Source organism: Centruroides sculpturatus, unplaced genomic scaffold, assembly GCF_000671375.1.
Source record: "Centruroides sculpturatus isolate CEXI.00-Female unplaced genomic scaffold, Cexi_2.0 scaffold689, whole genome shotgun sequence".
NCBI lineage: Eukaryota > Metazoa > Arthropoda > Arachnida > Scorpiones > Buthidae > Centruroides > Centruroides sculpturatus.
In genome coordinates this window covers 341,349-361,659 of record NW_019384971.1, presented here as the reverse complement: position 1 = coordinate 361,659, position 20,311 = coordinate 341,349, and the positions used below count along the sequence as shown (strand labels likewise).

Here is a 20,311-nt window from a genome sequence, read left to right as displayed (position 1 = left end):
ATTAAGACATCTTGTTAAATTTCTGATTATTGTATCTGTTCACAAATTATAAATTCTTTACAAAACATCCTAAACCATCTCAAATTAAAGGGCATTTTTGAATTAATTCCTGAGAGTTTTTAAACATTTTTCTTTTGAATTTAGTAAATTATATTTACATACAAACTTTCAAATTATAATAATTAGACTAAACTTAATAAATTTATGAATAATTCTTAATTGACTTATAATTTAAGTAAAATTTCAGAATTTTTTTTTATTTTTAGACCATTCCCTGACGATTGTCAAACTCACAAATTTGGTGGAAAATGATTTTATTTGGAAAATTTAGCTATCTGCACTGGAATTTTAGGTTTTTATGTTGTTTTCATATATTTATATTAAAGGTAGATTGTTGTTCATTTGTTGCAAAACCGTGTTGTACTAGATTTTCTTTAGAAGTGTTAAACATGAGATCGTGTTATTAACCAATCACACAATTCAACTAAATAAAGTGGAAAAGAAGCCATGTGATTGGTTAATAACATGATCTCGTGTTCAACACTTCTAGAAAAAGAAAAATAGGTAGGTAAGTCAATGTTTCTCTGTCGAGCATGAAAATGGTTCTGGATACAAAACACAGTTATACGAGTAAAAACTTTCCACAATAATTCGTGCAGATAAGCATTTACAGAACAAAATCACAATTAATGTTAAGTAATTCGTGTCCTATGTACAAATAAACACCATCATAGACTATGAATGCATTTGTTTACACACCTTGAACACAGTTTTTAATTTACTTTGATAAAATTTTTGGTATTTTATTGTAATTTTCTAAATTCAACTTTTAAAAATAAAAATATTTGGCACAGTACATAGTAAGATAAAATAATTTTTTCTATACATAATCATTAATATTCCATAATTTATATCACCTGTTTGAATCTTATGTACCTTGTTAATCGGATTATCTACTAGTTGATATGATATAATAAGAAGATAATACACCAAAATCAAACAAAATTTAGATATAACTAGCATCCCCGTCATGGCCTGCCCGCTCTTATATACATATAGAACTTAGAAAATTTGAACTAATTGTTCATTAATTATTTTTGAGTGATCATTGTGTAGTATTGCAGTAGAGTTTTGCAAAATATAAAAAAATAAAATCATAAAACTTCTGAATAAGTTATATTGATGTGAAACATAAAAAATTCCTCACTACACACATTCGATTCTGAGCCGAACGAATTCGTTGCCCTTCCAGTCTTTGCTGTAGAAGTGTAGATTCACATCATCTACAATTATGAACTGTTTCTTCCTATTCGTGCTCTTGCAGCTCTCGACATTATTTATCAATCAATCTTAAAAATATTCACCAATAACTATTTCGAATATTTTGCACAATTACCTGCAGAAACGATTCGAAAACCCACCATAAGTACTGTACACATACGGCCATCTAGCATGATAACGTCACTTTTTTAATTCCTCGAAGATTTTGCTAATTAACTAATATTTTAATGTCAGTTCTTCAAATATAATAGTAAACTTCAATAATAGACTTTTCTTATAGACAGCATGTGTCGCCATCTAGTGAAGAGAGAGAGAGAAATAGACAAAAATCCATTGCAGTTTTATTTAATTAATAAAAAATCTGTAGGTTTGATTAATGGTAAACATTCCAGGGATCATAAAGATGCTACAGTTAGAGTTTGCTAACGATTGGTTCAGTAGTTTTCACGGTTAGTAGTCAAACGAAAAATACATTGTCTCTTTATATAGTAGTATAGATTAACTTACTTTTGCTTTTGGTACTTTGGTTATCAACAACAAAAATTCTTTTTTGTTACAAATTTATTAAATTTTGGCTCTACATTGTAGTAATGACATAAAAAAGTTCAGATTTTTGAGATACGTTGATGACATCAACTTTATATATAATTATATTATTACAAGATTGAAAAGTTACCTGAATATTATCAAAGATATTATCGGTTCCAGTATTTATTTATACTAATTTGGAGTGCCTCAAATTCCGATCTGTATTGTAGTTTTTTGTGTAAAGTATCATTTTAAACTTTCTCACACCTTTTTGTTTTTAACAGACAGTAATGGCATATCTATTAGCTTATGACCATATCCTACAAGACAGAAATGTGGGCACATTAATTTATTTCAATATAAGAGGTTATTCTTATGAATAAACAAATTGCATTTTATTAGGACTTTTATGACAGCAAAGAAGTTTTTTACTACCCCAGTGCTTCCAACTTTTAAGACACCTTTGGAAAGAGAAAAGTTCTAGTATGGACGATATACGAACTTCAAAATATGTCTTTAAATGAAGTTTTCAAAGTGGACAACTATACATCATTGACACATGAAAACCCCATAGTACCAAAAATCAAATTTTACAAAACTATTATTACTTTACTACCAATTGAACTTAACAGAAAAAAAGATCATCAATTAAGAGGTTTCTTCGGTTGTATAGATGGCTCAGTTACATAATCTTAATGCATGCAGCAGTAAGGCCAATTCTATCGGTCAAATGTCTTGAAATATTTGGAGAACCTGCACGATTACGACAAAGCTTGTCCGACCCAAGGTAGCACCTGAAACTTTTTTGCTCATCGACGAAGATACATAGCATTTCCTCTCAGTGTAAATACGAAACATACATAACACATATAATCATTTGCTTTAGAACTTCATTTAAAAATGCTCCTTTCAAATTTTTTCTTTTAAATAGGTTTTGAAATTGTCGTCCATACCAATTTGATTTAATCAAATTTTCTATCCCCAAACACAAGTTGTAAAGCTCAAAAAGTACACATTTGTTTGTTAGCAGTTCCAACAAAGGTCATCGATATTTAGATGCAATTCCTGCATGTAACACTACCAGGTTGCCCATTTTTGAGTTACATTAGTTTGTAATTATTATTTTCAAATTACAAGTCTATTATCAGATGTGATATTACAGTATGCAAATGGCCGACTGTATTTTGTGTAACAGAGTAAAACAATATTTTAGCCTAATGCCTATTTAACACAGATGAAAATGTTAGCTCTGTTAGTTTGTATGCCAGATTTTGATTTTGGACACTGTCGTTAAACAATATTTTTTCATGGCTAACAAACAAATAAAAGAAATTTATATTAAAGACTAAAAATAAAGCAACAAATTAATTAATGCTTCTAGTCCTTTAAATATTATTTTATTAATATTAGTCTTTTGTGACTATAATCTATTAATAGGACTTGTGATGATGATTCAACTTGGGGATTGAATTACTCTCTAATTTCATCTGCAAGTTAAATCACTATAATAAGTCCTATTAATAGATTATAGTCACAATAGACTGACAGTAATAAAACAAAGCAACAAAGTTTGGAAAGAAGTTATCTGTATCCTTACAGACTTACAAAAGTCTAAATTATCATTGTCAGAAGCGATAGGTTAGCAAAAATAAGAAACGAGAAATAACAAGGATGCAAAACAAATTTGTAGGCAAAGAAAGAGGTGTCACATGATAGACGAATGGAATTTTATCTAGGATCTATCACAAAACTCCACAAGATACCGAAACTACTTAGTAACTATTAAATGAAGGACTCATTACTTCCCTCCCAATCTGTTATAAACGACACAAGAAAATTCAAAGTTCAAATATCAGACACCGGCCAGACTAATAATTACACTGAACAAAAAATTTACATGTTTGATCACGATTAGATAAATTTTAAGAATTTTCTTTTGTTCCCATAAACAACCATTTTTAATTACGTATTCAAAAACAGAGTAGCATAATTAGCATTTTGACATAAAGTAAAATGTTATATTCCTCTGTGCAACAAAACTGCATTTTCAATTTCACACTTACTTCTAGAAAAAAGTTCTCATATTTAAGGAATGAAACAATTCTTAATTAAAATTATATGTTAATAAACAAAAATTCATCTAAAGATAAAAAAATAAATAAATTTAAAATCAAGATGCACACTAAACTATTTTATACACAAATTTCTATTAAGAAACATATCTTTCAAGCATACGTATTTAAGAATTGGTTTTTGCGCAGGCCTCTGGCTCTTCCGTGTCCTGGCTCTTGGCCTCGAATGATTGGAAAAAAGGGGGAAAGTTAATCACAATTACCTTTGCAATTAACTTTTTCCCATCCTTTTTGCCAACATTGCAATGCCAACATATGAATTTATATATTTGTAACGGTATGTTTACTATACGGAAATCTTAGTTTATTTTTTCTTTCTTAAGCAAAGACATGATTTTACATCACCACCTCTGGTGGGTCTGCACTCCCGGCAGCATACCAAAGACTGGTCATGGAAAGCACCATCTTCCACCCCCGGCGGATCTTCCTGGTCTGAGAGCTTATCTGTTTAATTTTAGGTAGCAAAAGCAGAGAATCATCGAAACATGCACTCCGGAGGAGACAAAATCTCTGCGGGAGTCCGCGGCAAGAAGCTGAAACCCACACCAGATGAGGGAAGAGAGACGAGCCAGATGAACTGCCTGAGTCGACCTCTCCGAAATACGTACGCTCGAGAACGGAGGCAAAAAGGCTCTGCATAAACAAATTACAAAATAAGGTCAAGTAACATAATTGTCCCCCAGGAAATTTTTAATTCTCTTCTTCGTTTTTTCCTCTCTAGATTTCAGAATTTGCAGAGTGAGTGGGATGCCAGAAAGGTAGGCATTAAAGAATTTTCTGCAAACTTTTCCAATCGTAAATAAGTTCTCTCAAATCCGTAAACAACAGGAAGCGGAGTTCCCCCGAAAAACCATAAAAGTGATAAATGTAGGATCTCTCATTATATCGATCCGCTCCATCCATTAAAAATTCAAGGGGGACTGGTTCGATTCTCCTCCGCCAGATGGCGATAGAGAGCGGCGAAAAGAGAATCAGAGAAGTGGCGCCGCCGCCAACGCCGTAGCGTCGGCCGCGCGCTGTTTAGAGAAGAAAAGCCCAGCATACTTACGGGAAAGAACCCCGCGGGTGGAATGGGTCCTCCTGGCATCCCCTCGTTTGGTGGGATCTGGCCCAACGGGCTCGGCGCTGTCGGGTTCTGCGGGAAACGAGGAAGGAAAAAAAAGTTACGAAATAAATAATTAAAAGGGTATCGCGCGATTCGCGCCGCGTCCAGCCGCGCCAGATCGGTTGGTCGTTCCAGGCGCGCCGCGAAGTGGAGCAGAGGGAGGGAAAGGGGGAGGACGATCCCAATGCGGCGGAGAGAAGGGAAGAGAGGAGAGGAAGAGCCGGGTACGGTCGACCGCGGCCGGCGGGGGACGCCGGCGCAGCACGTGCGTCGAGGCATCGCGCCTCATTGATTTTTCATGGCAATTTCCGCGGCGGTCGGCGGGAAAGGAAAGAGCCGGAGTTTTCCCTGCCTCTCACCTGCCGTCCATCGATCGGTTCCTCCCGGCCGGCCGGGGGCACCGGAAGCGTCGGGACCGAGAGGAAAGGGCCCCGGCCGTCCGCCCCCTCGGACGGAAGAGCGAACGGCCGACTTTCAAGGACGCTCTGGCAACTCGCCAAAGGGAAAACGCGCGGCCCGCACCGACTTCCGCCTTTCGGTCGGCCGAAGGGGCCGCTGGCCACCGCCGACGCGCGCGCTAGCGAGCCAGCGCCGGAGGGGAAGAGGGGCGCGCCGGCCCGGCCCTCTTCCGGCCAGGCGACGGCGGGGCATCGACCCGGCCGACCCCGGCAGAGAAAAGAATTCGGCGAAAGAAGCCGCCAGACCGACGGGAACGTTTCGCCGTTTTTTCCGTCCGTGGGGCCAAAGGTCAAGGTCGAACCGAGGCGGCCGAGCGCAACGAGCCCGGTCCGACGGGTCGTCGCTCTACCGCCGCGCCGACCGGGATCGAAACTTGCGAGAAATAAAACGCCGGGGAAACAGACAGGGAGAAGTTTCAAGGTCTCCACTGTTTGCGCGATGCGCGTTGACGTCAAAGAGAACGGTGCCATATCCATGGCTACGGTCTCCTCGGAGACCGCACCTACTGCACGCTGGACGACGTCACCGGCGGACCTTTGCGTCCGGAGAGCCCCCCTCTCGCCGCCAGCGCGGATCGTTCCTTCCCGGGGAGCGGGTGTTTCTTTTACCTGCGCCCGTCACCCCGTCGGCGGCGACGACTTCCGCCGGCCGTTCACAGATGGCGCCACGGGGCCGCGGTGGGCCCGACGCCAATCTACCCGCGAAAAGACCTTCACGCCCGGACGACCGCGTGACGTCATTCCAACCTCCCGGCACTTTTTTCCACGTATTTCTGTTCGGTGACCAGCCAGGCGGGACGAGCGGTCTTCGACCCCGTCGGCCACCTCTCGTCCGAAAACGCCGCGGGCCGGGGTGGCCTCCCCGTTCCTCGGGCCCCCTCCCGCCACCGCCCGGTCGACTCCGACGGGGTGGCGGAACGTCCCATCGGACGCCGGAGGGAGGGGGAGCCGCACCAATGGAACCGACCCGGCGTTCACTCAAAACGTATCGATTTTGTGTCGCGCGCGCGCGCTCTCTCTCCCCCGCCGTCCGGAAAATTCGTCACCGCGCCGGGAGGGAGGCGGATAGGCCGGGTTAAGCGGGAGGCCGAAGCGGCCTGCCCTCTCCCCGCCGGAAAGGGAAAGTCGGCCGATCCTTTCGGCGCAACCTCCTTCCGCCGGAAACGAGGAGGAAGGGAGAAAAGACCACTGCTCGCGCGCGCGCGCGCGGCCGCTTGACGCTCTTCCCACCCCACCGATGTCGGCGGACGGATCCACGGATGTAGAAAGGGATACAGGCTACGGCCGAAAACGATCGATAGTTTAAATTGTTTTCTTCCCTTGGAGTGCCGGTTCTCAAACTCGACAAGTCGGGCGGAAGAGGGCGCCGCGCGCGCGAATATCCGTACGGTAAGGACTGGAAGGGTACTTACGTGGGCAATGCCGTTGACTGCGTAACCGGAATTGACGAAACCCTGAAAAAGAAAATGCCAAAGATCAGAAGGTGTCCGGGACCCTCCGGGGTCCACGCCCCGCGGGACCCGCGCGGCCAAGAAGCGGAAGACCGGCGCGGCCGATAATCGATAGCGCGTCCACTTTCCGCTTCGGAAGAGCGGGAGGGGAGGGAAATTGTACCCTCCCACGGTAACCTTCGAGGAAGGAGGCGGTGTGGAGAAATCGGGGGATTAAAGGGGTGGAGGGGTCGACGGCGTTCCCCGCCGCCGGTACGTGAGCCGTCCGAGCCCGGCAGCACGCCATCTCATAAACGGGAGCCAAGCGGTAACCGGATGCCGCGCCATCCTAGACGCACGGACGGCCGACGCAACTCGCCGTTTCCCGGATATTTTTCCATCCGGGGCAGTGCGTTCTTCCCCCTTCGCATTCGGGTAGCGCCCCCGACCAGTCCCAAAGAAGGGAAGGGGCGGCGCTCCCCTCTTTCGGAGCTGGGACCGGGAACGTCGCCCCGTTTTCGAGGACGTCCGGTCACGCGCACCGCCAGGCCACGCGTGGCGGACGAGGAAGTCGGGTCGGTGCCTGAAAAAGCGGAACGCGACCGTAAACGTCAACGGACGAAAGAAGTAGAGCGAGAGTGGCCGGTTTCCGCCTCTCTCCCGCGGACGAAAAAAGGCTCCGGGGAAGAGGCCGAGGACGGACCTCCGCCGGCGGACCTGGGAGAAACCGCCGGGCCCCCTCCTCCTTTCGGCCGTCCCGGGGCTCCCCCGGCGGGCGGAGGACGGAAGGCGGGCGCTGCGTTTTCGACTCGGGTCGTTTAACCCGAGGTAGCGCGAGCCGGCGCGCGCGCTATTTGTCTCACGGTCGGCGAGCCGAGATAATCGCTCGACCCCTTCCGTCTCGAAACGCCGAGTTCGAGGAACCGGGACGTCTCCGGCCCGTCGTTCGACTCTCCTCCCCCTTGCCGTACCGGCGGGGTATCTGGCTGGAGAAGCCGGCACCGTATCAACGACCGCGGGCGGACCTTCCAGGGTCACCAACCCCGCCGCGTTCCACTTTGCCCGTCACGACGCTCCGCGCGGCGCGGCGCACGCCCTCTTCCCGCCCGATATTTCCCTCCGACTCGGGCGGGGACCCGAAGCGCAGGGAAATGGGCGACCGGGCAGGCGCCCTTCCTATTTATTCCTTTTACGCCGGAGTCGGAGACCCGGGCCGCGTTGGCCGGCAACCTGTTGCCGCTCCGCCGGTATCGATCGCAGGTGCCGCTAGCCGCGCCGTCGCCCGCCGAGGATTTAGCGTCCCGGAGGGACCCCACTTCGGCGCGCTTACCCGCCCACCGACCAAAAAAATTCCCGATGGCCGCGGCCCCTTCCCAACCGACTCCGCCGGGAAACGGCGCTCTGCCCCCAGCCCCGCGGGAAAAGTGGGCCCGAAGACCTCGGCCCCCTCTGGCAGGGGGGCCGAGGGCAGGCCCAGTCTTCCCCCGCGGGACAGACGGGAGAGGAGAGAAATCGGTGGGAGAGCCGCGAGAAGGAAGAGCGATCGATGGCTGCCGGTGGCCGCCAAAGTTCTGGAAACGAGTTACGTCGCGCGCCAGAAAACGAAAAAATTAAATTCGAATTTTGGCGGGGAAAGAATCCACTTCCTCCCCACCGGCCACCCGACTTTGGAAAGAATCGGAAGGGGGAAGAGAAAATAATAATAATAATAGACTCCAAACTTTCCGAAATTAGAGCCGTATTTATTACTCGACAGTTAGGTGGCGGGCGGCCCGGGACGTTACGCCGGCGGCCGTTTTCCTCCCGGTGCCAAAACACCGGACGCTCCGAGATAACTTGGCAACGGCCCCGATTGCGTCACTTCCGCTCCGGAGGAGGGAAGGGAGGCGTGGAAGCCCGGAGGAACGCTCGTTCGGTTTTAAACCCTATGCGCCGATACTCCTTTGAAACGGCGGAAGAAAACAGAAAAAAAAAAAAAACGGCCCGCCCTGATTTTCCACATCTCGCAGCTTCGGGAGGGACGGTTCTCGGCTTCCGTGTCGTCGAAAATTCTCGCTCTCCCCCCTTTCGGCGCCATCTTCCTCCCGCCGTTCGATAAGCGCTGGCTCCCACTGCGCGGGGGAGGCGTTCCGACGGCGAAAGTGACGAAACAAACGTCGACTGCTCGCGTGCGCCGGTGCCGTGTGTTGCCTTTATTTTTTTTTTTATTTTCCTTTCTTCTTCTTCTTCTCGACCTTGTTTCGCTAACTTTTGCGCAATTCCGGAAATACCACGTTTTAAAGTGGGTTACGAACCGCTATGGAGAAATCCCCCCGAGCGTTAGATTTTGACCCTGACATGGAAATCCACCGATTTATGCCTACATTAACATAAATATCTAAAAATTCTGCCAACGGTTTTTCTGACGGGAAACCGGCTGCCATCTTGCCACCATCCGCGCGGATCTGAAGGGGGAGGAGAAAGGGAACGCGCCGATAAGCCCTCCCATCTTTTTTTTCTGACGTACGTTCGTCGGTCTGTCAGTACGCGTTGGCCAAACCTTGATTACTTATACTTACGTAGTCGTGAAATGCCTTAGCTTCACTCGAATGCTCGCACGTGTCCCTCCTCTCCGGTGCGGCGCAGTACAGGTCCCAAAAAACACTGAAAAATAGAAAACAAACGCGTCAATTAAGCGCCAGAAACTAGAGGTATCCTGCATAAAGTTAATTTATTATTATGATATATTTTATTAATGGATAATTAATTGTGGCCGGGTGACGACACTGGTTACGCGGGTTTACGGCGCTGGCATTATTTTTGGAAGGGGATCGAACTAGAACGAAACGAAACTCTCGGCCCCACGCGTAGTATTTTTCTGCCGTAACTTCACCCCCCCTCTGCATATACCCGTCAGACTAGTTGCAGCCTGCATAGTCAAGGTTTATTTTTTCTGCACGCTTGGATGACAACGGCGGGAGGAGGAGGAATTTCAGCAAATACACAAATTCGACCCCGACGTACCGAAGGGGGTGGCGTTGCGGCGCTGGCAGATCGTCGACTCGTCTGGCCCACCCACCGAATAGAAAAATGGCACTCTACACGCGTACGCAAGTGTGTGCAATACGCGCTGGAGGATGACGCAATGGGACTTCACGCCGGTAGAAATGACCTTTTGGGGGAGACGGCCGGGTAGGGACTTTCGGGGGGGTCAAGTTTAGCTAAGCGTCGAGCCGCCGTTACCCAACACCCGACTAACGAAACACTCAGGTAACTTTCCTGCGATTATGAAACGTTGTATCCGCCGGTTGGCTCTAGCGCCTGCACGCGCGTATTACGGAATTTCCACCTGTAGGTAACGTAAACAGACTGGAAAAGGGGTTCATTACGTTAAGCGAGCCGTTCTGATAAATATTAAAGAGGTGTTGACAAGTGTTAAAATTTAATACGCGCGCCGCTATTTATAGGTGTCTTTAAAAAACATTACAAACTTTTGCCAAACTTGCCAGCGGGGGCGAAGCGTTCCGGCAGCCATTTTTCCACCTCCGACCGGGCGAAATTTTCTTTCTTTTTTGGCTCGACAGCCCGGAAGGGGAGGGGAAGCGGCAGGAAGGTTTTTCCTCCTTCCGCGGAATACCTCGTGGCGTTTCATTCGGGACGATGCCCAGAGCTTCCTACTAAACGGTAGGCAGTGGCTTGTCACTCTCTACCACGCAGACATGTTTGAAATACAAACAAGTGGAGCGAGCACCCTTTGACTTCTGACGTGTCAATTCATTAAATGCCGCGTACCAGCCGACCCATCTACTTAACATTCAACACTCACCAAACCTGTACTCTCACAGGCCGGATCCCTTCTTACCCTCCGATTTCCAGACACCTCCGTGTTTGAGGCAAAATTTACGCATCCCTCTTTCCACGGTAAGACAATGGGCAAAAAAAGTATAACGCAAGCTCGCCTCCGGGTGGCAATAAACGGGAATTTGGACAGTTAATTACGCAGGGGGTTGCGGAATTCGAGTCGTGGATGAAAAGTAAAGTCGAGTGGGCGCGGCGATATCCTCCCTTTCACGCGTGGCGTACGCAACGATCGAACTCCTCAAACGCAGTTTTCTGGGGTGGTATCTACGCGACTCTCCCCGAGGGGTTCCAGGATATCCAGATAAGCATTTTCTACCCGATCCCTTTTCCTATTCGCAGCATCTTTGCTTTCCCTCGCGCGCGCGGTAAAGAGACCCCTTTAGCAATTTCGGAGGGAGAAAGAAGGCATCCGAGATTCTCGAAGCATTCCGAAATCCCCCAGAAAAGGGAGGGGGAAGAAAAAATCTTTAAATGCGGGGGCACGTGGCAAAACGATAAACCGCCGACTCGGATCGATATTTAAAATAGAGAAAAATGTTTATCGTGCGCGGGGGAATGGAAACAAGACGGAGCCAACCGGCGGAGCGCGGGCGTCGAAAATCTCCCTCCCCCGGAACGGCGCGTGCACGCAAAACATCCGCGACACGTCACACTCAAGGTCGGCAACAGAGCGGCGGTTTGGAAGGTGCACCGTGAATGAAAAGACGAACAGGTGCCGGGGAGGGGAGGAGCGGCCGAATATCCGAAACGGCATTTTCGGGACCCGGCTCGACCCAAAAACCGAGGGAAGCGCCACGTCGTTTGCATAGAGCCGAGTCGAATGGCCCAACCGGTACCTGGGAATCTAGGCCTGGGGGGAAGGAGCGTTTCCACGTCGTACATCCTAACCTAAATCCAAGCGGCACTCGACTGGTCTCCTTTTATTTTTTAGTCAATATTTATTCGCCCGAAGGTAGGATTGGCAAACCGACTGCTTGACGCCCGTGCCTCATTGTTAGCCCGTTTGACGAACCTGTAACACCTCCTCGGCGTGGAGTGGCACTCTTCGAGAAAATTTAATTTACCGTCCGAGTGGTAAACGATTCTTTTACACTCCTTCGAAAGTATTTCCCTGCCCGCACGATCGATGAAACGTCAACACTAATTACAAATGCCCAAATTGTCCCCAGAATTGTCGCCGGTCCCTTGAATGAAGCAAATTTTAAAAATACTCCCAAAATTTCTCCCCGGATGCTCTGGAGTGTAGGACTGCTCTCTGCATTCCCGAATAACCCAGGCAGAGTTCAGCACCGCTTCACCAGAAGATGCTTTCTCGTGCCACAACTTTGCAAGATGTCCTATTATTTATTTGTATGAACTGTTTTCTAGTGATTTATGCTTTTTTGTTCTGGTTTGGTGCAGAAGATAACTATGGAGTGGCAAGATCAATAATTCTGCACTCTCCAAAAGGCTTATAAGAGTGCCACCTGCCACAGAATGCTCATGTTCTGTTAGACGCCGAATGAAACCAAAGATCCAGGGTGACGGACTGGTCCTCGGATTCTCCCTCCCGAACTTTACTCCTGAAGAACCGAAAACTGGCAGTGGACCATTCCGGAAAGATGTCCCTCGCTTAATTCGCCAACCCGATTAAAAATGATTAATATATACCAGTTTGTAGATATTTTGGGAACGCTTGGCAATCAATCAAAGTTACACAATTTGAGACACAGGCTGCAATCTGTTTGTATTTAGCTCATTTATCAGTCGGAGAGTACTTTTTGCCTCTATAAATATGAGTAAAAACAAAATAAGATAGGTATGCAAATACATAGAATAATGGTAATATACTCATTGTAGAGGAAACGAGAGAAGTAAGAGCATGTTTAAATTTGTGCAATGAATTTCTTCCAAAAAATCACGAACTTAGTAAAAAATACATTTTACTGTTTCGATAGACAGTATAAAAGTGTCGGACTCTCAAATACATTTTCTAAGGAAGCATACTGACGTTTTGAATAATAAGTAATAGTGATGTTGAGACTGAAGTTTTAAATGTGAAAACATGTATGTCGGACATTCAGCACCGCTTTCCTGTAAGCATAGAGGTTTGATAATGGTGTTTGGAATGTCAAACATGATTCCACTGACTATCCAAACACCGTTGTCAAACTTCTAGGCTTACAGGATAGCGTCACTGAACGTCTGACGTACACATTTTTGCATTTAAAACTTCAGCCTCAACCTTGCTATTAAATGGAAACATTGCATATGAGGTACTAACCACATACTAACAAAGCAAGTAGTTAAAAGGCAACACAATATTTACAAATATCCCGAACAAACCGGTCACCTGTGTAACAAAATGATGCAGTTAACTCCAACAGATCTCAATAAATATAGCTTTTTGCTATGAAAATCAAAATATTCACAATGTTTCCTGTGCGGGGTATTTCAAAAAGTGCATTTGTTGCATATAATCAATTAAACTAGTAAATAAACTGGGTTATTCCCCAGCCATGTTTATCATCATGCTACAAGTGGCAACAAGACAACTATGTCAGACAAACTATGGGCTTGAAAATTGAAATCTATTTAATATATTTATTATAATTATTGAAAATCCTGTCATATACCATTACTATTTTCATGGAGAGGGCCTGCATACAGGTAACGAAGGCAAGTTTGGGACAGAAATCCTTAAACTTATCAAATAAAAACTAAAAATTTCCATAAAAAACTTTATATTTTATTGGAACAAATAACAAAACTACAGAATGAGTGCAACCTCTTCCCTTCCTTTACCGATTTAGCTGCAGCTGTTTAAACATTGAACTCTTACAGTAATCGACATTAAATAGATAAGGTTTGTGACGAGTTTAAGAACAGAAACAAAAAGTTTCTGTGCTCGAGCGTTTCATATTATTTAAAATTAAATTTAAAATTGAAAATAATTGTTAGGAAATGGTTATGTTATCAATCGTCATGGCATGAGCCTGAACCACATACAAGAATTAAACGACAGATTAAAAAATAAAAACACTGCCATCTGGAAATAAAATGCAAGTGTTTCCTGTATTAACCATAATCCTGTATAAATAGGAAAAATTACTTAATTTCTTAAAATGTTAGAGTTTCAAGCAGATTTCAGACCAAAAAATTTGACCCCTAAACACTAACAGGCCAGAAATCCAAGCCGAATCAAAGTGCCAAAACATTTAATATTTGAATTTTTATATGAACTTTCTGTCAGGATTCAAATTCTGCCAAAAAGCAAATTATCTTTTGGTGCGGTTTTTCCCCCCTTCCAATTTTAGTAAAAATTTTAAAGTTCCTTCGAACAACCAGGACAGAAAAGAAAGCAACCAAACAATACTAATACCACCACCGGTAGTATAGAAATTATTAATAGAATAAAAATCATTATACTGTATCTGACACAAGGAAATTTTAGAATAAATTGCAGCTTTTTTTTTATATATATATAAAGTATAGGTAACACATTTCACCTGCTTTCTGATACACACATATACGTATGCGTCTAGAAAGATATACCTTGCAGTTGGTATAACAGCTGGAATACTAATGCACATGTTGATATGGAATATTATCACAGATTTTCAACAACTGCACCGTCGTGCCATAACCGGCCAAAAATGAGACTTTGCCCATCATGCACGTGTCACATAATATGAAGAACAAAAAGTAATTTCGATTTACTTTAATTCCATTCAAATTAAACTCTTCAAATATACTATTTTCTCCGTGAACTTCCCCAACGTAACAAAAACACATGCCAAGACGGCAAATTATATGATGACCTAATTTACAACCCCACTCTTTTTTTTTCAAATTATTGTTTGTGTTTTAACGCACTTATTGGTGAGGCATTCGGATACCACATACACCTGCGAGATCGCATGGGACCCAAGCAAAGGAAGACCACCTTGGAATGTCACTGCGAAGCGCCTATAGAAAGGTGCATGTCCGGCCAAACATCAAAAAAAGTATACTCACCACCACCATGAGTGTAAAAATCCTGGAGGTTCACCTAACGTTATGTTCTTCTCCCATCGGATCTGTAAGACAGAAGGTCGATCAGTAGTGTGCCTGTAATTCCACACATAATCGTAATTGAAAACTAATTAAAATTAATTAATAAATCCAGCTAATAACAAAATAAAATGGAGGTGTTTTTTTTTCCTTTTTCTTTCAACTTGAAACCAAAGTAGCAGATCAGATTTCAAAATTTATATATTTTTCAAAACATGTCCTTGTATTCTGATGCAACAAAGCATTTATGTAATAAGCAAAATGGGGGGAAAAACAGAAAAATGGAACTAAACACTTGTACAGAAGTTATAAATAGGCACAGAAAAAAAAGAAATAATTTATTTATTAATTCATTAATTAAAAGAAAATAAATAAAACAAGGAGTTAATGAATTTTAAATCATTCTTGAAAACTTTGGAAAGGAGGGCGAGTCTGAATTAACCTTATAAACTAGTTATAAACAATAAAAAATCGGGAAACAATTAAAAAAAATGTGTGATAATCTAACACATCAGGTTCCTTAAGAATTATTTAAAGTATTATTCAATAATGGTAATAAAAATCAATAATATTTGTCACCCCCTGATCATGTAACAACACCGGTGATTGGATGGAAAGTATTAAAAATTGGTGCAAGTTTGGCACACAACCTCACCATTTACCATTAAATGCCATACTATCTAATGGGGTGTTGTATAGGAAAGAGGGTGGAAGGTAATGATACGCCTCCACGTGTGTATTTTGGATATATTTTTTCTGGAAATCTACAGTGGTCATTGACCAGAGATGGGTTAGGAGCGGGAGTTTTCCATGGGCTATAGCCACGTTCTGCGATCCTCCCCCAACTACCGGGTTCGCCTGGAATCAACAGAGAGAGAGAGAGAGAGAGAGAGAGACAGGGAAGGTTCTCCATTCCGTCGCCAGGCCTGTGTAACCGATAAGCTGGAGACACGATCTTCCATCCAAACACCGTTTCCGACCCGTCGAACAGCAGAAAACACAGGAAATTTTACCTCCGATAGGAAGGTCTGCGCCGCTTTCTGGGCTCCTACGTGTAACAGGTATTCGTAAACGTACAACGCTAACCTGGAAGACAAAAGAAAACAACGTCAAAACAACACATCCGCCACCGCGACACCCCCACACCGCCGGCGTGGAACGATCCTCTCACTCACACACACACCACATACACACACACACACACACACACACGCACGGCCATATGCATAAGGCCAGCGTGCACGTCCGGATACGTTAAAAACCCCCTGCATGCCGCGAAAAAAATGAAATAGATTAATTAAACAACACGAATCTCGAGCGTGGCGCGGACGTGTTACTTACGCGGGAGCGAGCGCGCGCGCCAGCCAGCGTTACGTAAATGGAACGGGCGCCGAAGTAGTAAGGCGATTCACGCCATGTTGACGAGGTGCCACTACCCCCCGTGCTTAACAGCCGGACCGTGGCCGGACGCCAACGTTACGGACAATGGTAGACGTGGTTACTTACTTTTCTCTGGCTTGAGCATCCGACGGCACCGTTGAGCCTTTCCCTTTAGCGTACATGCTGTCAAGTTAAACTGTCACGCACCTGTCAAGACATTCAGGACGACACCGACCCTGTTACCATAGAAACATTAATTGATCTGTCACGGGCCGCGATGTGATTGGACTCGGCCTCTTCGATGCAGCAGTTCCTCTCCCAGCAGTCACGCTTCTATGCAAATCGCTCGACTGCCATTGGTCCAATCGTCCGGGATCTTACGTCGGCCGTCGTCACCCCCCGCTTAACAATCCAAAACTAGCTAAACTTTTACTCAACTAAGGTAAAGGTAAAAAAGTAATATGGTGGACGGCGGTTTCGTTAGATTTAATTTGTCGACATGGAAAAATAATAATTAATCGCCGTTTCGGCGCTGTTGTCTCTTCGCTAAGTTTTCCGTCCAGGGGGCGGAGTGAGCGTTGAATAGAACGACGTAGAAAACGGAAGGGTTGGAAAACGACCAGCTGGGGCATGAGAGACCGTGTTGTTTAAACTCGGCAAATTCGTTGCTTTTAAAATTTATATTAAAATCGAAACTTTGTAATATTTATTAATAATCGATCGGTCATGCCAATCGAATGGATTTATTTATCGAAAATTCACGTAAAAATACCACATTAATTACCCCATCTGTCACGTAAAGTCGCCTCCGTCGGAAGATAAATTTTTCAAAAAAAAAAAAAANGATAAACAAAATCCTTTTGGGGGATCCGGTGTCACCAGAATATCGCTGCCGTGTTACTTTATGAATATATATGTGTATATATATATATATATATTGCCTTCAAGGTCACCTCTAAAAACCTCTCCAATTCTATCTTGTAGCGGTGTTTAGCGAATAATATTTAGCATTGACGTTTGCAATAAGATTTTATCCGTCTGTATGACTGAACTTTAGACATTTTCTCTTTGCTGTGTGTTTGTGTGTGCGTGTGCCTTTGGAATAATTCCAAACCGAATCGACTCGACTCGATACGCAACCGGTTGTGAAGAAAACTTCTATTTTAAAATATATAATTCGCTTTACGTTTATAAATATTTTAAACTACGCGAGTAATAATAAAAGTCTGGAAAACATTAATTATTAACATAAATAACCCGAACATGGCTAACTGTCAACAAGTCTCCACTGCATCCCTCCTCTCTTTCTCTCTTTCTCTCTCTCTCTCTTTCTCTCTCTGTGTGTGTGTGTTTGTGTGTGCTGCTACTACTACTCTCCCCTTTCTCCAGCATCACAGATGCAATTTCCCAAAATATAATCCCCAACTTTTGAGATATGAATAATATTTTATTTATTTTGTTTTAGTTATCTCGTCCCACCCCCTGTATTTTTTCCCTCCTTATCAATTTTTATAAAGGGTTGGCTTTAGTTAGATCTCTGATTAATTCATATTGTATGCATGCATGTATGTATGTATACGTATGCTGTACTCGAGAATCTCTTCCTGTTGATCGATTTCGCAGATATTAACTTGTATGTTTTCTCCAACGCTTTATTTTTATTATTATTAATGGTGATTAAATGAGTATCGGTCGTGTTCCGATCTAATAATAGCGCCATTTTTTCCCCTCCCCTTCGTATGCGGTTTGCTGCGGCCTTAGTTTTAAAATGTCTTACGTTACCGATTTTTACTCTATATCAGATTCCATGCTGTAACTGTATATTCGAAGGAGGTATTGATATAACAATATCCTTCCCTCTACGTTTACCTTTACGCCAACGTCTGCACAGTTGAAACTTCCACGAATATTTTTTAATTCTTTACATCCCCTTTGGCTTCCACCCCCTCGTTTCGATGGCGAAATTTTCGAATTAAAACCCGCCCTCTGGTGTATATATTTTTTTGTAATCTTTCCATCCCCGTTAAACTTTTTAATCGACCATTGTGAGTTTATATATTTTTTTTAACCTTTGAATTACTTCTTAAAATCTCTAATGGCTCCCTTTTAACCCCCCGTTTAACTCTGTTAACCTCCGTGCTACTTCATTAATCTTCTATTATATTTTTGTGTGATCTTTAACTACTCGGAAACGTGATTTGACCTTTCAGTTAAAACAATATGCGGCGAAACCTGCTTAAAGCGGAATATTTTTTCCGTTCGGAACAGGTTTAATTATTTATTAAACGTAGAAAGTCGCTCCGCTCCGAAGAATTTTGACCGTTTAGGCTGGTTTCCGTTGTAAACAGGTTATACCTTACTGTATTTAAATCTTTACTTATTTTACAAAGAGGATCGAGTTAAATTTTAATCCCGAAACCCGGTAAAGATCGATGAGACAACTTTCTAGCTTATCTTGCAGTTGGGTAGCCATCAGGGATTGGAATCTCCCGTATCCGACGCTCTTCACCTCTTACGTAATCTCCGAACACCCTCGCGAAAATTAACCATTGTACAAAAGTTTCGCTGCCCTATACGACACCAGAAGGGCCCCAAACACGAAGTGGGCCTCGAAGAATGCATAAATTTTCAAGGCCTCCTGCCCATAGATTGCCCTACTTAGACACGTGTTCGTAGTGTTCAGGGAATATTTTTATTGTATCGATGGGGGGAGGAATTATAAACCGTGGCAAGATCCTCCTCTATCCTTCAGAAACATCGATTTTAAGAATATGTATATGGCTCGAGGCTGACTAACCAGAGAAGGCCAGAGGGGAAACCATGCAGAAATGCCCGAGGGATAAACATATACTTGGATTGAGGAAAAATTCCGCCAATAATTATAATTCTTATATTCTCCTGTTTGTGTTCTATATTTCCTCCAAATGTAAAATTAATAATTTTACGACGACGTGAAAGTATTTTATTTTTCTCTCTCTGTCTCTCTCTTCTTCCCTTTTTTATACTCTTAGAAAATATCTGGTGGTGTAAACTCGAATGCTCATATTTAAGGGGATATCGCATTACCGATTTGATTATTATTATTTATAATACATATAATTTTAATTGTAATTCATACGAGTTAATTTGGAAGTATAATTCGGATCCCGATTGGGGTTCGTCTCTTTGCCCAGATTGTTGTCATCAAGGTCGTGTGTAGCAGAAGAGGAGTAGGTTTTTTCGCTCCGGGCTCAATATCGGAAGCGTGAGGTCCAAAGAGAGGGCCCAATACCGATCGAGGCCTACATACCAAGATGTAGGAGGCCTGCCAGATAACGATTTTGATCGTCAACTTACATAAATTACACGGCTCGATACCAGTATAGTGCCCGAATATGCCTACTTTTAGTTGGCAATTTGAATATATTCCTTGTTTTTACATAGTATTTAACGAATATTCCTATTTCGTACAATATTTAATGAATAATCAGTACTTTAAAACCATATTTAATGAATATTCCTTACTTCGAACCATATTTAACGAATATATATTTTTTTAAATATCGATTGGTAAATGTGTGTTTAAATTCAAAACTCGTATTCCTAATTTTTTTTAAATATACATTTTTTTTCGGAATTATAAATTCGTATTCTCGTAAGAATTTACGCATATTCTAACTGAAATTTTATATATATTTTTAACGTCACAAGGCCTAAACTTTCTCTCATTTTCATGCTACTTGATACAAGTCCTACGTGTAGCGACGTGTAACCTTGCCAATAACTCATTTATTATAAGTATGAAAATTAATCATATTTTTGCTACTTTGCTTTGAGAATGGCAAGAATATTATTCAGCTAAATAAAAGTAGAAAACAAAACAGAAACTGCGTGTTAAGAATAGAAGAATAAGTTGTTTCTTCCCTTTCTACACGCGGTTCCCTATTATAAAGTTGAAAATTTAAATGTATTTATTACTTTGGAATCATATTTTTACGGATATTCCCTATTTGAATGCATAATCTTTAATTCTAAACCTTATTTTAACGAATATTCCGTACTCTGGATCTCTGTTTTGAGGAACAAATTCCTTATTTTGAAACCCTATTTTTACGAATATTTCCTGGTTTTTATCCTATTTTAACG

The 20,311-nt window shown here is 43.2% G+C and overlaps 1 protein-coding gene across 1 annotated transcript in view; it reads right to left on the bottom strand.

The window, feature by feature from the left end:
* Nucleotides 1–16,954, bottom strand: part of LOC111632607 (single-stranded DNA-binding protein 3-like) — a 62,659-nt gene extending 45,705 nt beyond the window's left edge. The window contains exons 1-6 of the mRNA XM_023377092.1: nucleotides 16,313–16,954; nucleotides 15,820–15,892; nucleotides 14,771–14,832; nucleotides 9,493–9,577; nucleotides 6,917–6,958; nucleotides 4,990–5,076 (exon numbers count right to left, since the gene is read on the bottom strand). Coding sequence (XP_023232860.1) covers nucleotides 4,990–5,076; nucleotides 6,917–6,958; nucleotides 9,493–9,577; nucleotides 14,771–14,832; nucleotides 15,820–15,892; nucleotides 16,313–16,368 — 405 coding nt within the window. The 5' untranslated portion in view covers nucleotides 16,369–16,954. The remainder of the gene's footprint in view (nucleotides 1–4,989; nucleotides 5,077–6,916; nucleotides 6,959–9,492; nucleotides 9,578–14,770; nucleotides 14,833–15,819; nucleotides 15,893–16,312) is intronic.
* Between the last annotated feature and the right edge of the window lie 3,357 nt (nucleotides 16,955–20,311).